We start from the raw sequence: 21,382 nt of genomic DNA, 5'->3' as shown, positions 1-21,382 counted from the left end.
GCGAACTATGCCTACCAGGCTTCCGGGAGTTTCACCAGCCGAGAGCCCAGGGCAGGGATGGGGGGGTGGCGGTGGTTATTAGGGAAAGTCTCAGACCTCAGGAGGTCACTGTGCCTCAGATAGGCCGGTGTGAGTCCCTCTTTGTGAAGTGGGGCCTTGGAGCTCAGGTGGGCTTTTTTGTTACATACCTGTCTCCCTGCTACATTTCATCGGCCCTGCCGGAGCTGCTGCATGTATTAGCTGGATTGGCGGTTGATTTCCCCAGGCTCATGGTCCTGGGGGATTTCAATCTGCCTTCCATTGGTGAGACATCCAAGTCAGCTCGGGAGTTCATGGCTTCCATGACAGCTATGGACCTAACTCAGTTAATTCAAGACCCCACCCATAATGGGGGACACACGCTCGACCTGATTTTTGTCTCTGGGCAGTGGATGAATGATCTAGATTTAGGGGATATTTCTATTCAACCCTTGTCATGGTCTGATCATTTCCACATCAGGCTTGACTTCCATACCGCTACCCCTCCGCCCCAGGCACCTGATGGACCCCGAAAGGTTCCTGATGGAGCTTGGAACTTTTCCTGAATCCCTTGCTCTAAACTCGACCGAAGCCCTAGTGGAAGCCTGGGATAGGGCTGCCGCTGGGGCCTTGGATCGCATTGTGCCTTTGCGGCCTCTGACCCGGTGTTGATCCTGGATGGCTCCCTGGTTTACTGAGGAGCTCCGGTAGATGAAACGCCATAAAAGACACCTAGAGAGTGGTTGGAGGGCCAGCCGGTCCGAATCTGATCAAACACTAGTAAGAATTCATATTAAATCCTACTTAGTGGCGATAGAAGTGGCAAAACGGCAATATTTTTCCGCTCTTATTGCATCTGCAAATAACCGCCCAGCCGTCCTATTTAGGGTGACCTGCTCCTTACTTAACCAAGGAACTGGGGAAGACCCCTTGCAGGGTAGGGCTGAAGAATTTGTTCAGTATCTGCAGGATAAAATCGCTCAGATCCGGACAGGCTTGAACTCTGACTGGGTAGATTCAGGCGAGCCGACGGGGATGAATCTTGAGGAGACAATCTGGGATGGGTTTGACCCTGTGACCCCCGAAGGCATGGACAGGATTATGGGGAGACTCAGTGCTGCCACTTGTGTGCTGGACCCGTGTCCCTCTTGGTTAGTTTCGGCTTCCCGGGAGGTGACACGAGGCTGGCTCCAGGCGATTACCAACGCTTCATTGAGAGAGGGGTTCTTTCCCACCGCCTTGAAGGAGGCGGTGGTGAGGCCCCTCCTCAAGAAGCCTTCCCTGGACCCAGCTTCTTTATCCAACTATCGTCCAGTCTCCAACCTTCGCTTTGTAGCAAATGTTGTTGAGAGTGTGGTAGCACGTCAGCTTCCCCAGTACCTGGATGAAGCTGTCTACCTGGATCCGTTCGAGTCAGGTTTCAGGCCCGGGTACAGCACAGAGACGGCATTGGTCGCGTTGGTCGATGATCTCTGGCGGGCCCGGGGCAGGGGCTGCTCCTCTGTCCTGGTCCTATTAGACCTCTCGGCGGCTTTCGATACCATCGACCATGGTATCCTACTGCAATGACTCAAGGGGTTGGGAGTGGGGGGCACCATTTTACGATGGTTCTCCTCCTACCTGTCGGATCAGTCGCAGTTTGTGTTGACTGGAGGGCAGAGATCGACCCCCAGGCGCATCACTTGTGGGGTGCCCCAGGGGTCGGTTATCTCACCCCTCCTGTTCAACATATACATGAAACCGCTGGGCGAGATCATCCATGGTTTTGGGGTACAGTATCATCAATATGCTGATGATACCCAACTTTTCATCTCTACCCCAAACCACCCAAACGATGCCCTCGACATGATGTCCCGATGCCTGGAGGCTGTGCGGATCTGGATGGGGAGGAACAGGCTCAAGCTCAATCCCTCCAAGACTGAGTGGCTGTGGTTTCCATCATCCCGACTTGTACATCTTGTCCCATCTTTGACGATAGGGGGAGAAATTTTAGCCCCCTCAGAGAAGGCTCGCAATCTGGGAGTCCTCCTGGATACGCAGCTTAGTTTAGAAGAACACCTGACGGCCGTGACCAGGGGGGCCTTTTACCAGGTTCGCCTGGTACGGCAGTTGTGCCCCTTCCTGGATCGGGATGCTCTGTGTACAGTCACTCATGCCCTCGTCCTTTCTCGCCTGGACTACTGCAACACTCTCTTCATGGGGCTGCCCTTGAAGAGTACCCGGAGGCTTCAGCTGGTCCAGAATGCGGCCGCACGGGTTGTCATGGGGGTACCTAGGTGCTCCCATGTTACACCCCTTTTAGGCGGCCTGCACTGGTTGCCGGTTGTTTTCCGGGTGCGATTCAAGGTATTAATTATCACCTTTAAAGCGCTCCATGGCTTAGGCCCAGGGTACCTGTGAGACCACCTACTGCCACCAGTAGTCTCCCAACATCCAGTACAATCCCACAGAGTTGGCCTCCTCAGGGTGCCGTCGGCCAGACAGTGTTGGCTGGTGACCCCCAGGGAGAGAGCCTTCTCTGTGGGAGCGCCTTCCCCCCTGACCTCCGGTCCTTCCGACGCGCCCTAAAAATTTGGCTTTTCCAGCAAGCCAGCCTGGCCTGTTAATTTTAACTTATTCTAAATGCATTGTCTTTTAAATTCGGTTGTTTTTTTGGCTATGTATATAATTTTTTTAACTTTGGGATGTGTGTTTTTTTAATGTTGTATGCCGCCCTGAGTCCTTTTGGAGAAGGGCGGCATATAAATCCAAATAAACAGAAACAGAAACAAGATTAAGCATAGATTCACAATAACTTTTTATTTTCACTTTTCTTTTGTTAAAGATGTCAAAGGGACATCTGTATGCTTTTCTTCTTATCACTCTCTATAAACAAGCAGTGAGACCTTGGAGTACCAAGCCAGGATAATCAGTGAGAAAAGTAACAGTGTTTCATTTCCAATACACAAACCTCCAGCCTCCAAGTAGCAGTGTTATTGTTGCAATTTTCTTTGTTTCTTTTTGTATCTTTTTTGTATTTCAAGTTTTTAAAAAAGTCTGATTTTTGAATGAGTTAGAAGAAACGCACAGTAATGAAAGAGGAGAATTTTAGTCCAAAGATTACAAAGTATAATAAAAGAAAAAAGTAGAAGAAGAAAACTTAATCCATTCATTTTAAAAGGCTTGCATAAATTCCATCCATGAAGATAGCATTTAAAAAGTAAGATAACCCACTGTCCAAAATCATTCCAAACTTAATTCCGCTGCTTATTTATTCTGTTCTCCAATTAAAATTAATTTTAAATTTTTTATAGGCAGTCTCTTTTAAAATGGTAAAAATTCCTGACCAGCTCGAAACACTTTCTCTTTCCGTATCCTTCCATTTTGGAGCCACCCCAACTTCATCAGCCTAATGGCTGGATTTTTTGTTGCCGGCTTGATGAACTTCTCTTGGATCGATCAGGGACTTTGCGATGTCCCTGAGACCAGCAAGACGTATTCTTCCTGTTCACTGTCTCTGCGGGACAGTTTAGGTCTGATTGGACCACAAAGCGGCAAAGTATCGGCTGCGGTTTCGGAGCATCGAGACCACACGTCCGTATCATTGCGACGTTGGCGCCTCCTCCTGAACCATTCTTTAAAGGCAGTGAAGTGGGTTAGCTCAGGGAAAAACAATAACATTAATTTCAGAAATATGATATTGTGATAGAAAGTTACAAAACTGACCAGAGCAATGCATGCAAATGCCTCCTAATTTTCAATTTTTTAAAAAAAAATCCCTATTCTCTTCTAACTGCAATTCTTTCTGTGTCCTGGTTCCTTCGGATATGGATGAATGGATTCAACACAGATGTCACAGTACAGACAAAGGTTGCTTTCTGGGTTGAGAAAACAAAAGCAAGCTAGAAACCAATACTACCAGAGAACAAGATTATGATAATCAAGTCAGTACTGATGGGGGGGGGGGGGCTTGTGCTTCCTAGGTTTTAAAAATGAATGTTGATAATTGTAGAGAATATGTCTTCACAGGAGATAATGATGATGGCTAAAGGCCCTAGTACCTTCCACCTCCAGGGACACAGTGGCTCAGTGGCTAAGATGCTGAGCTTGTCAATCAGAAAGGTAGGCAGTTCAGCAGTTCGAATCCCTAGCGCCGCGTAATGGAGTGAGCTCCAATTACTTATCCCAGCTTCTGCCAATCTAGCAGTTCGAAAGCATGTAAAAATGCAAGTAGAAAAATAGGGACCACCTTTGGTGGGAAGATAACAGCATTCCATCTGCCTTCAGTGTTTAGTCATGCCGCCCCATCACCACAGAGACGTCTTCGGACTGCGCTGGCTCTTCGGCTTTGAAATAGAGATGAGCACTACCCCCTAGAGTCGGGAACGACTAGCACGTTTGTGCGAGGGGAACCTTTACCTTTGCCCTCCATCTCTTCCTCCTCCCCCCAAAAAACCCCCCAGCAACTATGGAAATGTCACTCTGTTTGTTCTCATGTTCTTAAGAAAGCTCTCATCCTGCCCAGAAGTCTCACTATGGCTGACTTTACCTCCTGGTTCCTTAGTGTATAGATGAAGGGATTCAGCATTGGTATCACCATTGCATACAAGAGAGAAATAAAAGTGCCTTTTTGGGCTGAGTACGCAGAGGGAGGCTGGAAATAAAGGCAGCTGATAGTGCTGTAGAACAAGATCACCACCGCCAGATGTGAGCCACAGGTGGAAACCGCTTTGCATTTCCCAGCTGCTGAGGGAATTTTCATGATGGTGGAGAATATTAGTGCATAGGAGATAATGATGACAGCTAAAGGCCCCAGCAAATCCACCACCCCTTCCGTCTGTGCCAAGAACTTTATGTGCCTTGTATTAGAACAGGAGAATTCCAGGAGAGGATAGACATCACAGAAAAGGTAAGGGATTTCCATAGAAGTACAGAAAGAAAGGCGTGATATCAGAAGGGTATAGAGTAAAGAGTGGAGCCCGGAAATGATCCAGGATCCAGAAACCAAAAATAGGCAGCACTTGTGGCTCATCACAGTGACATAATGCAGTGGGTGACAGACGGCCACGTAGCGGTCATAAGCCATGCAGGCAAGGAGGAAGTTATCTGTGTTACCAGAGGTGAGAAAGAAATACATCTGGGTCAAGCATTCACAGAAGGCGATGGTCTGAGTCTGGGACATCAGATTTATCAGGATTTTGGGAACGGTGGTGGAAACAAAAATGATGTCAGCCAAGGAGAGATGGCACAGAAAGAAGTACATCGGGGCCCGAAGGAGATGGTTGTCTAAGCAGATAAGCAAGACAATGAGAAAATTCCCTAGAAGGGCCAGCAAATAAATGGACAGAAAAAGCAAGAAGAAAAGACTCTGATATTCAGGTCTACTGGAGATCATCAAAAGGGTTATTTCTGAGTTGTCTGTTTGGTTCTGGTTGGCCATTTCACAGCTGAAAATGAATGAGAAAGAGATTAATATCTGACTTAACTGGTATCAATGTACATGACAGTTTTATTTCTAACATGGGTCTCATCTTGGCTGTTTTTGCTTCTTTCCTTTGGCCTTATTTATTTCGGGGGTGACATGGTAATGTTCATACAGACACACACATACCCTACAAACCTACACCCACAGATTTTAAGCTAGTATATTCTTTCTTTTACACAATATGTCCCAATTGTCCATAAGATTCCAAGCACATCTATGAATATAATTATCCAATGACAGTGATTCACTGCCTTATAAATTGACAATTTCAGCAAATAAAGTAAGCGCTCTTGAGCTTTAGATGTCAGCAATAGCTCAACTTTTTTTGTAAAGTTTTTGGGGAAATGTTGATGATGCACCAGACTTTCTGCAAGGCAGGCAACCAAACAGAATTGCTGAAAAGCCTGATCTAAAATCAACACAACTGTTCTTTTGACAAATTTCATATCCTGGGGTTAACAAGTGCGCCTTTGTTAATGTTTATGGGACTCTGCATTGATCAGACCCACATCGTTTGGATCAACATCAAATTCCTCCATTTGTATTGCTCTACAAATTGTCCGAAATGAATCTCTTCAGGCAATGGTTTCAGGTATCTTTATGCCAAATTCTTTCTAATATTTGATATATTTAATTTGGGAATGGTGTTTACATTATGATAAAAAATAACAAAGCTGTATTTACTGGAGATGAAACAGATGCCCCTGTTATTCTGGAGTCTAGTACTAAAATTGCTTTATCATCCACTATATAGAATATGAGTGCCATTTTGAATGTTTGTAAATAGATTCACAATAGTTTTGTTTTAGATTTATCAATGAAATTATAGCCCAGTCTATTTCTATAAGGTCAGAGTCTTACTTTTTCCTTCAAATGCTGAAGGGTCGGTTGGTTGGCATACCTTGCATCTGTTTGAAAGTTGTTGCATTTCAGATTTACTCTGAACAGATTTTTCCCTTTATAGGGTTTTTAAAACATCCCGGTGTTTCATACATTGTCTCCTAAAAATGTTTCCCATTTCTTCATGTTCTGGTAAAGGAGAATTTCTTGAAATCAGTTTTGCTGGGTTGCTGTTACTGATTAAGAGCTGGAAACATATGCTGCTAAAACAATATTAAATTTTGTCTGAGGGCTGTAGAGGATCTCATTTACATTGCACAGAGTGGAATGTGATCTGTAATTATTACCATAGCAGGATCTGTCAGAGATGATTTACGCTGTAAAAGAGATGAAACAAATTTGCCTGTGCATTTTATGGGCTTGTGAATCATATGTGCAACCATAATCATAACCAATTTTTCATCCCATCCTTTCAATAATTTCAACTTAAAGAACAATTCCTTAAGTTTACCATTTAGCTTCTTGAATATATTCTTCTTAGGTACTTTTCACTGGTCTAGAATTCTAATTTGGATCATCCTTCCCCCAGTAATTTTACATTCTGCAAGATTTATGAGCTTTACAAAAAAAATGACTGTAAATCTGAAATGTATACGATGCTTAGACCCATGAGAAAAAAATCCTTTAATAAAGATAAACCATCTTTTTATCACCAAAATTGTCTCACTTTTAGAGACTGCACAGGTATAAAAGATAACCAGATAACCTGTGACTCATTGGGACCCCATTTTAGAGATATTTCCTTACCAAATTGAATCCCTTCAACAATGGTAGAATTTCTAATGTACGTGAAAAAAATCTTTGAAATTCACAGAGATATTCAGAAATGTTTCTGCCTTGAAAGTAGCCTATGTTGAACTGTATGGTACAGTCAAACATTAGCAACTGATCACAGGAAATGTTTGATGATATTTTGTATTATGTGATAAAATACTTTATGACAAGTTTATTACTTTATTACAAGTTTAATTCCATGGGACTCATGGGTCCTGAATTTTGGACACATTCCTGAATTTTGGACACATTCTCTAAGTTAGCCCATTTGAAATTCTTGATTGAAAAAAATGCCCTATAGAGCACTGTTTTACCCAGTTAAAGGTTACAGACATCAGATGTATGCAGATCTATAGATCTATAGAGCCATGGTGGTGCAGTAGTTAGAATGCAGTACTGCAGGCTACTTCTGCTGACTGCCGGGTTGACTCAGCCTTCCATCCTTCTGAGGTTGGTAAAATGAGGATCCAGATTGTTGGGGGCAATATGCTGACTCTATAAACCGCTTAGAGAGGGCTGTAAAACCACTGTGAAGCGGTATAAGTGCTACGGCTATATAGATAGCTAACTCTCTAACTTAGAAGAGCTGTTTTCAATACTTCATCCTAAACTATAGCATTTTAACAAAAACATCTTTCTATTTAGTTTGTGAATTTGTTCCAACAATCATCACATTTAAATTGATTTCCCTGAAATGTCAAGTCTTTTATGTTTAATCCCACTTTCTAAGCCTTGACACAAATAAAACTCTGGTTTTAATTTCTTCAGCAGTTCTTAAGCCAGTTCTCCCTGTCTATGAAATGTCACCTGCATTTTCCCAAAGTCTGATACTAATGAGCCTAACCAGCACTTGAAAGTGGGAGGGGATTTCCCAAATACTTGGTAAACTTGGATCTAAATTTATGCTGTAATAGCAATAGCAACAGCTCACTTATAGCCTTTTCTATCACTTCACAGTGCTTTTACAGCCCTCTCTAAATGGTTTACAGAGTCAGCATATTGCCTCCCCAAAATCTGGGTCCATGTTGTATTGACCTCGGAAGGATGGAAGGCAGAGTCAACCTTGAGCTGGTAATAATATTCTTTATTATTTGTTTACCTTATCCTATCTTTTAAAGTATATGTGTAGGTATGTGTGTATTACTTACACAAATACATATGTATATATACTGTGAGCACCATCTTCCCCTCAGATTTCTTATTTTTCAGAAAAAAAATAAGCGGAAGTAATATATGCAGATGCCACCACAAAATTGTGTGTGTGTGTGTGTGTGTGTTGTATTTGTGCTGATAAATAAATTAAGGGAGACTAGTATAGATCTATTTCAAAATAGATCTATACTAGTCTCCCTTTATTTATTTATCAGCACAAATACAACACATATATAAAAAGGCAACATTAAAAATAAAAATATGGTTTTCTGCCTGGATGGTCTTCTGTAATGAGCTGAAGGACAGAAAGGGGGAGTAGTAAATATATATCACTTTTTTATTTTGTGGTGGCATCTGCATATATTACTTCCGCTTATTTTTTTTCTTATATATATGCACCCAAACTGTTTCTTACACAAACAATACATTATTTTTTCTCTAAAAAACCATGTTACTAACATAGCTTCTGAAGGCTGGCTTCATGTCAAAGACAGCTCACAATTGCTGGCCTGATGCCTTTTAACTACCACTGGCTCTTTAAAGTATTATGATGGTGACCAATCTACACTCACACCAACGCAAACAACAATGGGATGTACAGGAAGATAACAGCTATCTTAGTTATATAAATACAGTAACTGGTTTCCGAATGCTCCTTGTCTCCCTCCTGAGTGACAAAACACAGTTTTCAAAATAGTCTCAGCTTCATATGTGGAACTTTGCTGCCCTCTTTTGCACCTGATCATCCTAAACAGAAAAGATGAAAGACAGAAACCAAGCACTGTGTTATCTAAACGGAATTCTACGGTGCAGGTGAAGATTAGAATCTGTGACTAAAGCTATCTGTTTATAAATTACTTCCCTCTCTTAGTCAAAGCAACAATTTGGAATCTAAAATCCTCTTGGATTGCAAAGGAATTGATGGGTATAGTGGAAATCATCTTCTGGAGGCTTTCAAGAAGAGACTGTACTGCCATCTGTCAGAAATGGTGTAGGGTCTCCTGCTTGGACGGCGGGTTGAAATAGATGATTTACAAGGTCCCTTCCAACTCTGTTAATCTGTTAAATCTATTAATCCATCTAATTTTTAAAGCAAAAGAGCTGAGACTCACCTCATCAGAAGCTGCTAGTTCCACTTCTGAATCTATGGGTGAATAGTCTGTTTTAATCTAGATTGAAAATGAATTGAGAAGATCTTGGTTTCTTTTTCTTTAGATTCTGTAGGAACCTATTCTGAAGCTTTATGAAAAAGAAAAGGATCCCAAAGCAGATGGAATTGTAGTTTTAAAACCAGCCAGATTTTTTTATAGTTCTTATCCTTCATGGTTTGACTGGAGATGAAGTTTCAATTCAGTTGTTAGTTGATTTGTCCCCACCCCTCAAAAAAACATTTTTCCCAATCATTCCTCAGTAGGGTTTGTGCATTACTGTGACTCTTTCTAGATTATAAGTACAGTATCTTGATAATAAAACTGCAAACATTTCATTGGTCCAGGGAATTGTCCACAGGAGTTTAGTCAATGGTGCATACAATTCTAAGGAGAGCTTATTAAATAACCAATTGTTGATTTGTCATGGGGTTCAGCGCTACATATCTCCCACCCTAATCAACCCTACTCTGAACAGGTAAATCTAGCTATAGCCCCATCTTCTAGAAATTCTAAGAATTACAAAGGAAATCCCAAATTGGGTGTGCATTTCAAGGGGTTCTTTCAGTATTTCTATAAAAAATGTGTAGAATAAGAATTGACAATAACGACCAATTTTCCAGATGTCTAATGGCAAATTTTGGTACAAATTTCTATAAAAATCGTATCCCATCGGGTATTTTTTTCAAGAGTATTCTCATCAAAGAGGCCTCCATCAATAACCAAGAAAGAAAATTCCCAACTCCATTGTTTATGGAATTGAAATACTTTTACTGGTTATGAAAAGATAGCAACGAAAGTAAACCAAGATCTGAGCCAGGAAGGCACGAACAAGTACATATCAAATGATAACCCAGCCCCCTCCCTCCAATGACCCCACCCCAGTGTCCAATCTGCAACTCCCTTAGGTCTCATGTGGATTGCATCTCCAAAATGCATCATCATGTTGGTATGTAGGACGGTTGACCTTGATCAAGTCCAAACACCAGCCACCAACATGCGCAGAAGATGGTGAGAAGAAAACTCCCTTTTCCATATCACCTCCTGTACCATTTATTCCCATCCCAAATACCATGCCCCCACCCTCCCCGTTTATATGGCAGCCGATAGCAAGTAAGCGAAGCAGAGGCTGACAGACTATAATTTATGATTACATTTCAGGCAAAAAAAGAGGAAGCAAATATGCCGGCTCTCTTTTGAAGTTTAGGGACTGAAGAATGAATCTTAGAGATTTAAAGAAACCCAACATTTCCTCTTCCTAGTTCGGTGACCATCATACAGTTTTGATTGTGGTGTCTGGAGCTTATGGCAGCTATAATTCCCCTGCTCTGGGCATCCTCTTAGACTGTTACATAGTAGAACTGGCCCTCACCAAGGCTCTGAGAGTTGTCCTTATAAGGCTGTTGTTATTGTTTTAGACAGTAAGATTCCAATGAAAAGTTCTCTCTTAGGTGTATATAGATAACGGCAATATATTCCATGCAAAAGTACTGATTGTTTTAAATGGGCCAATAAATGCAGTTATGTTCTTGTTAAAACCAGATCTGATATGGGGCAAAGAAAGAAAAAAAGATCATTCCTTGCTTGAAATGGCAAATCCTTTTTGGGTCTAATGAAAAAAGAACTGGGGGAAAATTTTGGAATTTTGTTAGTATGTTGACAGCAGCAAGACTATTGTATACACAAAAATGGAAGGACACTGCGATTCCTACCACAGGCAAATGGCTGCAGATGCTGATGGAGTTGGCTGAAATGGCAAAATGGACTATCTTGATTAAAGAAAAGAATGTAAGTACTTTTATTTCCACATGGAGACCTCTTCTGAACTTTGTGCTTGAAGTGGAAAAGAATGTAACTTTGATTTTGGGTTTTATCGATTAGACTGATAGATCCTTATAGAAATGGCTAGTTTATATTATTATGAAAAAAAACAAAAAGTTGTGATTTGATGTTAATGCCTTATTTTACTGCAAAAGTCGGAAGTCAATGCTTCTTTTTTCTCTAATTCTCCCTCACTTCTCTTCCCCCTCTTCCTCCCCGCCGTTTTCCTATTTTCTTTCCTATTTTGTATCTTATTTTATCTTATAACTCAATAAAAATGTTAAACGACAGAAAAAAGAAATGGCAAATTTGTAGGTGTAACTGTAGCCATCCCTCCAACACTACCCCAACAACCCACTTCTTCTGATTCCAGGTCTAGTTCCTCTACTTTCCTCCACCTGAAGTTCTGAGGATGATCAGAAGTCAATTTCCAGGGATAAGTAAGGCATTCCATAGCTCAGGGGTGTCCAAACCTGGGAACTTTAGGACTTGTGGACTTCAACTCCCAGAATTCCCCAGCCAGGCTGGGGAATTCTGGGAGTTGAAGCCCACAAGTCTTAAAGTTCCCAAGTTTGGACACCCCTGGTCTATGCAATCAGCTACTATCAAAATTGTAAGACTCAGACCAAATTAAAGAAAACAAACCACAGAGGGTGGTCTTGTTGTTTGAGACATTAAGAAATGTGTTTTCAGGCCTATTAAAACCATTTTTTAACTAGCCTTTGGGGTTATTCTTTTTTCTTTTGCCTCCTTGAAGAGGCATTTTTCTTCTTCTTCCACATTCAGGAAGTAAGAATCTTCTAAAGTGGTGTCTGTTCTGTTACACAAACATGTATAATTATAGAAGAGATCTCTCTGTCATTCAAATGATTACTTTTTGTAAAATGTCATTTGATGATATTGGCGGCCCTACTTTCCTCCACCTGAAGTTCTGAGGATGATCAGAAGTCAATTTCCAGGGATAAGTAAGGTATTCCATAGCTCAGGGGTGTCCAAACTTGGGAACTTTAAGACTTGTGGACTTCAACTCCCAGAATTCCCCAGCCAGGCTGGGGAATTCTGGGAGTTGAAGTCCACAAGTCTTAAAGTTCCCAAGTTTGGACACCCCTGCCATAGCTCATCAGACTGCTGCACTTTCTATTTTAAAAATGGTCATGCCTTGTTTTAGAAAACCCACTGTCCTCTAATGCTTGAGACTCTGATTCTTTCTTTATGGCAGTGTTGAAGAGCTCTCTGTTTATCTTAAAGTACAGCTAGCCTCTGGCTTACAACCCTGTAATGACTGTTCAAAGATACAACAGCCTTGTAAAAAGTGACCTTACGACCTGCACATGGACTTATGTCTGTCCCACTACCCTCTCAGTCACGTGATCTCAACTTAGGTGCTCGGCAACTGTCCCACATTTATGACCAGCTGCCGTGTCCTGCAGTCACGTGATTGTAGTTTGCAATCTTTTTTTGCTGATTTCCAGTAAAACTATGTCCATGGGGGAAGCTGAGTTCACTTAATGACCATGTGATCCAGGGTGACTTGCTTAACCACTACCATAAAAATTGTCCTTAAAATTGGGTCTGACTCAAATTATGAGTGGAAATTCTGGCCCCAATTCTGGCTGTAAGTCAAGGACTAGCAGAAAATAATATTGCCATGAAACCTGTTGTTCCTGCTACCAATCATCCTATCGTGATTGTACTTTTCCCAGTTGTTGCATTGTATTCATACAATACAATAGCAGAGTTGGAAGGGACCTTGGAGGTCTTCTAGTCCAACCCCCTGCCTAGGCAGGAAACCCTATACCATTTCAGACAAATGGCTATCCAGCATCTTCTTAAAGACTTCCAGTGTTGGGGCATTCACAACTTCTGGAGGCAACTTCTGTTCCTCTGATTAATTGTTCTAACTGTCAGGAAGTTTCTCCTCAGTTCTAACTTGCTTCTCTCCTTGATTAGTTTCCACCCATTGCTTCTTGTTCTGCCCTCAGGTGCCTTGGAGAATAGTTTGACTCCCTCTTCTTTGTGGCAACCCCTGAGATATTGGAACACTGCTATCATGTCTCCCCTAGTCCTTCTTTCTATTAAACTAGACATACCCAGTTCCTGCAACCGTTCCTCATATGTTTTAGTCTCCAGTCCCCTAATCATCTTTGTTGCTCTTCTCTGCACTCTCTCCAGAGTCTCCACATCTTTTTTATATCGTGGTGACCAGAACTGAATGCAGTATTCCAAGTGTGGCCTTACCAAGGCATTATAAAGTGGTATTAACACTTCACGTGATCTTGATTCTATCCCTTTATTTATGCAGCCTAGAACTGTGTTGGCTTTTTTGGCAGCTGCTGCACACTGCTGGCTCATATTTAAATGGTTGTCCACTAGAACTCCAAGATTCCTCTCACAGTTACTACTACTGAGCAAGGTACCATCTATACTGTACCTGTGCATTCCATTTTTATTGCCTAAATGTAGAACCTTACTATTTATTTATTTGTATTTATTTATTTAAATGTATTAGCTGCTTAATTTTAAAGAATTTCTGACTTCCTCCAAAGTGACAAGCCTGAGAAAAGTTATACTCTTCAAAGTTGTCATTAGACAGTGTTTGAGCAGGAAAAAAAAAACCTCTATTTCAATACCAGTATAGCTAAATATGAGTTAAATCTATATCTGGGTTTAGGGGTGTAAATGAAGGTAATGTGATTAGCACAAAAAAAATGTTGCCATCTTTGTGCCATAATTAAGTCCAAGTGAGGAAGGGCTTTGGGCATGAGACTTCTATGGCTAACTTCAAATGGAAACACACTTTCCCACCTTCTTATTCTTATTTGGACTAGAAGACAGACCTTCAAGGTCCCTTCCAACTCTACTATTGTATTGTATTGTATTGTATTGTATTGTATTGTATTGTATTGTATTGTATTGTATTGTATTGTATTGTATTGTATTTCTTCAGCAGCTTTTTCTTGACCTCTTCCAAGGATTTGATGTAGTTCTGTTTTTCATCAGCAATGATTCTCTTGCTTGCCCTGCAGCTCCTCTTGATAACCTTTTCTTCCACGGCCTAGGTTAGCTTCTTCTCCCTCTAAGCTCGGAGGTTTTGGCTTAAACGGTTCTCCAAATGGATAAGCAAGAGGATGAGAAAATTCCCCAGTAGAGTCCACAGGTAGATAGACAGAAAAACCAGGAAGAGAAGCTTCTTAGATGTTCACCAATAGATGTTAGGATCTATTGGAAATCATCCAAAGGCTTCTTTCTGAGTTGTCTGATTGGTTCTGGTTGGCCATTTCACAGCTATAAAAAAGAAGGAAGCAGAGATGAAGATGGGACTGAGTTGGTGTTAAGTTGGCGAGTTTTTGAAACTGCAAGAACAGAGGAGAAGAGATATACTTGAACAAGGTCAATTACGGTATTCTTTGCTAGAATCTTTCAGTTTGGTCTTGTCAAGTGGAAATTCAGTAAATAAGGAGATGTTCTTTTTAGATATGTTTGTGCAATAAATAAACATAAGTAGTTCTCAACTTATGACCAAAATTGAGCACAAAATCTATTTTGCTAAGCAAGACATCTGTTAACTCAGTTTTGTCCCATTTTACAACCTTTTTTGCTATAGTTGTTAAATGAATCACTGTAGTTGTTAAGTTAGTTAACAGCTGTTAAGTGAATCTGACTTCCCCATTAACTTACTTGTCAGAAGGTCGTAAAAGATGGTCACATGAGCCCGGGACACTGCATCTGTCTGCATATATATATATATCCTGTTCTTGTTGTATTTGGGTCTTTTCCCATGTAAGATTGAGATTGTCTTGGCAATGTTTCAGCGAGGTCTCACTCGCCATCTTCAGGCTGGGTTTTGGGCTTAAAGTGTGATCGGAGTTGCCGTCTTTCTATAAATCTTGTTGGGGTGTGTGTGGAGTGCTGGCTTTGTTTCAGTAAGTGGAATGATTAGTTGTGTGGTTGTATCATGATTGGGAGATTGGTGCTGATTGGTGCTGGCTGTGTGTCTATTGTTGTTTCGTGTTGTTGTAATGGCCTGAGTGGTGGGTGGGGCTCATTTGTTGACTAGGGCTGGTTTCCAGATGTCTGGTAGGCGGGAGGTATCGTCACGTTTATTCATGTTGTGGGGGTGTTTCTCTATTTCGATAGCTTCCATAATTATTCTCTTGTTGAAGTGTTCGGTTTTGGAGATTAACCTGATTCCTTCAAAATTAATTTCATGTCCTGTAGCTTTAAGGTGCTGGAAAAGGGAGAACATTTTTTCTTTTTTTCTTACTGCCTTCTTGTGTTCTGCGATGCGTGCATTTATTCTCCTGTTCGTTTGTCCTATGTATGTTGCAGGGCAGATTTTGCATGGTATTTCGTAGATTCCTTGGTTTTCTAGCTGGATTTTGTCTTTTTGTGGAGAATTTTGCTGGTTTTGCTGATAAAATTTTGCTAATTTTATCTGTGGACCACAGATAAAATTAGCAAAATTCTCCACAAACACAATATCAAGAGAGCCTTCAACACTGACCAAAAATAGCCAGCATCTTAAGAAACCCCAAAGACAAAATCCAGCTAGAAAACCAAGGAGTCTATGAAATACCATGCAAAATAATTAATTAATAATTAATAATAATAATTTAAATAATAATTTATTAAATTTCTAGACCGCCCCCTCTCCCCGGAGGGACTCTGCCCTGCAACATACATAGGAAAAACGAACAGGAGAATAAATGCACGCATCGCAGAACACAAGAAAAAAAGAAAAAACTTCCTCCCTTTTCCAGCACCATAAAGCTACAGGACGTGAAATTAATTTACTGATAAATAAATAAAGGGAGATTAGTATAAAACTATTTCAAGCTATTTAGCTCTCATCAGCTAGCCATACCCTTACTGGGAATTTATTTATCAGCACAAATGCAACACAAATGTAACAAGGCAACATAAAAAAATGACTTTCTGCCTGGATGGCTCCTACCTATTTCCCTGGCTTAGCTGATAAAGGAGGAGATCCTGTGGCTTAGTGCCTAATGCAACTGCCTAATATGTAATACAGCCCAGGTTCAATTCCCAGTAAGGGTATGGCTAGCTGATGAAAGCTAAATAGCTTGAAATAGATCTATACTAGTCTCCCTTTATTTATTTATCAGCACAAATGCAACAGACAGACAGACAGACAGATATAGGTGTGTCTGTGTACATATAAATACACACAGACACACATACACACAGACAGACAGATAGATATAGATTGATAGATTGATAGATTGATAGATTGATAGATCGATAGATCGATAGATCGATAGATCGATCGATAGATAGATAGATAGATAGATAGATAGATAGAGACAGACAGACAGACATATCCAAATCTGATGATAAACACTTCTTATCATTTGGAGTACGCAAATTATGTCCATTATCCCCAATATGATCTTTGCAGCAAGATCTCTATCTACCAGTTACCCATCATCCACTGATCCAGACTTTCAAGGCTAAATGATTAGTTTTCTTCATTATGCAGGAATTTCCTTTCAATTCTTTCCAGTCTAACTTTACCTATAATATTATAGACTTTTCATTAGTGCACTGGCTCATCTCACAACCATTTGAGATGATGAGATGTTTAAAAAAACCAATTGCTTCTGTGAATTAAGTAGCAAATTTTATTTTAAGAGGCACTTTCCTCAGCCTTGAGAGTTTCCCTCTCTAATGAAATTGTTTTTTTCTATACAAATAAAAACTTAACCTTTTGTTTCTGTTAATTTTAGAAAGATAAAAAAGGAGACATATTGCTGGTAAGAACTAACATTTACCGTAATCTGAAGTCCTAATTGTTGGTGAAGGCACTCATTCTCTCCATCAGGGCAATGCAGCATGAAGTAGTTAGGGCTCATAGCTAAATGAATGGGAGGAACAGATGTGATCTGCCTCTATGTTCGATCCTGACTGACTCAAGTTTGACTCAGCCTCCCATCCTTCCGAGGTGGGTAAAATGAGGACCCAGATTGTTGGGGACAATATGCGGACTCAATATGCGGACTCTGTAAACCGCTCAGGGCTGTAAAGCACTATGAAGCAGCATATAAGACTACATGCTATTATTATATCCTGAACTCTTAAACAAAATGATAGAGACTCACCTTCATTCCACAAAATCTTCTTTTTAACCCTGAAATGTGTTTTGTGATTGGAAGATTTATTCCATCTTGAAAACTGAGCCAAGGATGCTGGTTTCTTTTCTTTAGTACTAGAGATCCATATTATTGCATTATTATCATACATAACAATAATAATTAATGTATTAAATTTATACACCGCCCGTCTCCCAGTGAGAATAAAGCGCCTCTTGCTTTTGAAACAAACTGGCAGCTTCCCCCATAACTGGAAACCCAATACCGAGTCTAATTTAGAAAGATTACTGGTCATTGAGATTGAGCAGGTCTTTTGTTTCACATAGCAATAGCACTTAGACTTATATACCACTTCACAGTGCTTTGCAGCCCTCTCTAAGCGGTTTATAGAATCAGCATATTGCCCCCAACTATTTGCGTCCGCATTTTACCCACCTCGGAAGGATGGAAGGCTGAGTCAACCTTGAGTCAGGTGGGATTGAACTGCCAGCAGACATAACTGGAATAGTTCTTCATTCCACCAGGGCAAGGAAAGGCCACAGGGACTATGTAGTTGAAAATGCACAGAGGAGCTCATCTGCCAGCCTTAAATGCCTTAAAACAAGAGGTGTCCACTATATACCTGCAGCACTCAAATTATTTGAACTCAAGCCAAAGGTACAACTTCTCTATGATGCTCAAAAAGCCCCGTCTCCAATTTTGCACCTTTAGAACTTGTACAATCCAAATGTCTACGATCAGCCCCAAATTGTGACTCTAATGACACCCTGGACCTATTGACAGGCTTTATGATGGTATAGTGGGAGGTAGAGTGGGATGGCCATACTTACCTATTGGCTCAGAGTATTTTTTTTTCCTTTTAGCCTTGCCCCATTAGCTATGAGTGATGGATTTTTTTCAATTCACATGGAAACAGTGCAACTAATATCTCAACCCTGGTTTCTCTCCAGATCTTCTATTCAGCATAGAATATGGTCAAAGCACTCATTAAACAGTATGTAGCAGACACAGAGGGACAATTGGATCTAGTCAAAAGATCCCAAATTTATTGGCAGTGAACAGGTACTCTAGCTCTCCTGTGGCACATCCAAACTCTGGAGGGGTTTTACTCATGCACACTGTCATGCCTCCCCTCAGCTGTCCTTGAAGACCAATATAGGAAAATTATTGGCCCAGAGAAACAATGCCCCTGTACCTCTGGACACATAGAAACAATACAGCATGTGCCTCTCCATTTCTTGTACTACATCCATATTAGTCTCATTTCACTCTTTGTTCTTTTTACAACCCTGTAGTCTCTTAATTGAGGATAGAGTCAGGGCTACTGGGTAGAGCTGAGCATTTACTAGTCGAATGCCCTTCCTGATGCCTACGTGGAGTACACAGCATATGGTCGTACGCCATTTTGAATGGTATACAAATGTGGTTATATTTCTATCTGTCTATCAATAACAGATTTGTCTGAATGCCAAGCTTCTGGGAATTCCCTAGTATTTTTGGATTTTGCTTGATCTAGGAAGCTTACAGTTTCTCAGTTGAACCTATGGTTGAATCGGTCCGTGTGTTATGAGATTAAGGAGTTTTCATTCTGTCTTCTAGCTGCTGGTTGATGTTCATGTACATACATTCTGATCATTTTCTGTCTGTCAACCCCAGGGGTGAAATTCAGCAGGTTCTGACAGATTCTGGAGAACCAGTAGTGGAAATTTTGAGTAGTTCAGAGAACTGGAAAATACCACCTCTGGCTGGCCCCAAAGTAGGGTGGGAATGGAAATTTTGCAATATCCTTCCCTCAGGAGTGGGGAGGGAATTGAGATTTTGCAGTATCCTTCCCCTGCCATGCCCACCAAGCTATGCCCACAGAACCAATACTAAAAAAAATTGAATTTCACCACTGGTCTACCCTATGTAGTGGCTGTTATAGTTCTTACACTGAACACTGTTAGATGTCTCCTGTTTTTTCTTCTTGGGCTATTGGGACTTTCGGTTGTATGCGTGGAAATGCTGTGCTTTCTAGATGCTACATTACAGTCTCTGCTGTGAGTCCTGAGAGGGTAATTCCATGGCTGTACTTCTGATTTCTTGGTATACTTGTCCATCAAAGTAAAGTAGGTAGTGAGGGAGAGGCTGATGAGGTCCATTATTCTGGTATTTTAATCTTAGTATATTTGGCTAGGTTGGGTATATTATGTAGTACTACTGCCATGGATTCTTTAGCTAGTTCCAGATCTACGGACATAAAGAATGCTGCAATACTGCATAAAACCATAATTTTATTTTCTTCTATTTTTAGGTCTTTGATTTTCTTGAGGTCCTGTGGGAGAGAGTTGATAGAATATTCATTTCCCTCTGTGAGATGTTCAAACTTTTTTGTAAGTTCAGGCTTTTTGTAAAAAGATTAATCAATCATTTTAGAATTTGTCAACCCAGCAGAAAGAGTTTTACCTTTACATATTTTGAGGCATTATTGATTGCTCTTTGAATGTACACTTTTTGCAAATTTTGAAATATTATAGATTTTAAAACAGTTTTATTGAAAGTTCATTTTCTGTGCATATATTTTTGTAAGAAAATAGTTCCATGCCTATTTTTCTTCACACATATTTTTACTCGTGTGTGTTTGTTTGTGTGTGTGTGTGTGTTAGGAAGTGCATCGCAACATTCTGAAGTCAGGGTCTATGATACATATGTATTCCAAGTCCTCCTATACCTTCAGCATACCCATCCCAAATCAGCATATTAAAATGCCATTCATCTCTGTTTGAAAATTTGTTGGGACTTGTTGCTATTAACATACAGTATCTGGTTATGTTAAAACTTATAAATGAATTATCCCTTGAATGGATTAATTTCTTCTTTCTTCTGTCCTAAATAAATTTCACCTCAATTTTATTAAGTTAGACCAGTTGCAGTCTCTCAGAACATTTTCCTTGTGACTGTAATATTTCCAAAAATCATCAGAATACTTCCCAAATTATTCTATAATTAAATACATTTTAAAAATTAATCACTACATTAAAAAAATTAACACTGGAAATCTGTGTGACTGCTTACTTCAGATCTTGGAATTCAAATAATCATCTCCATTCACAATACCAATCAAATCTATTTGTATGATTCCTTGTATTACATTATTTGTATATATTCTTTTTAGTTTTAAAAAAACATAATTTGCAATGTTATTCTACTATTTGTAAATATGGTGAGTTCTACACTGTTCAGTTTGCAAATAAAAGAACAGGAATATTGTTGTCATTATTATTTTTTTGTAAAGAGAAAGGTAAAATTCTTTAAAAATTAATACCAATACCAATTTTTACTAGTTTTGTAGAGTAAGTCTGAGGAAATGGTTTTATGGAGTGATAGTTACAATTTTCACTCCACAGAAAAGTTACTGGAAATTTTACGTATTAACAGCAAATTCATTTTTTTGATTGCTAAAACTTTAAATAGCAAGCATTCACCTCACCTTCACACAATAGGGAAGCATCAGCAGCCCAGGAAGATCTGTATGGAATAGTTCCATGTTCATTGGCCACAGGAAGCTTGCTAGTTGATGGATTGGGAGGGTGGAAAAACAGAAGGAGAATGGAAACAGGCTGGGCAAACTGGCTGGGATCCTGAGCAGAATAGTTCAAGATGGCATTTGCAACATATTCCATTTCCCTCAATTGTCTAGTAAATATTTGAATACTGAAGCAAGGAAAATTTGTTTAGATAGAATTTCCCACACACACAATTATTCAACTTGCAAACTTGCTTACAGATCCTACCCACATCCGCTGCAGCTTGAGCCCAGATTATACCAAAGATTGGTGGGGATATGATAATAATTAGATAAGCTCCATTATTGCAACCACTTATTTATTTTTTTATAAATGAAGAATAGGTATCCATTTACCAGAGATGACAGCCTGTCATGTAGCAGTAGTTTCAATTCATGCCTTCAAGTTTCAAAGCTAGTTCCCCGTCTACCAACCCACTTTAATTCTCAT

The 21,382-nt window shown here is 40.2% G+C and overlaps 1 protein-coding gene across 1 annotated transcript; it reads right to left on the bottom strand.

Moving 5' to 3' along the window:
- Positions 1 to 4,489: 4,489 nt before the first annotated feature.
- On the bottom strand, positions 4,490 to 5,437 carry LOC309395307 (olfactory receptor 1F1-like; the record flags this gene model as incomplete). The annotated part of the gene is made up of 1 exon (XM_081959408.1): positions 4,490 to 5,437. One exon carries the CDS (start codon positions 5,435 to 5,437, stop codon positions 4,490 to 4,492), a length of 948 nt encoding a protein of 315 aa, XP_081815534.1.
- Positions 5,438 to 21,382: the final 15,945 nt, after the last annotated feature.

The sequence above is a fragment of the Natrix helvetica genome (assembly GCF_964273705.1).
Source record: "Natrix helvetica genome assembly, chromosome: 1".
In the NCBI taxonomy this organism is placed as follows: Eukaryota; Metazoa; Chordata; class Lepidosauria; order Squamata; family Natricidae; genus Natrix; species Natrix helvetica.
This window is presented reverse-complemented; position numbering and strand designations above follow the sequence as displayed.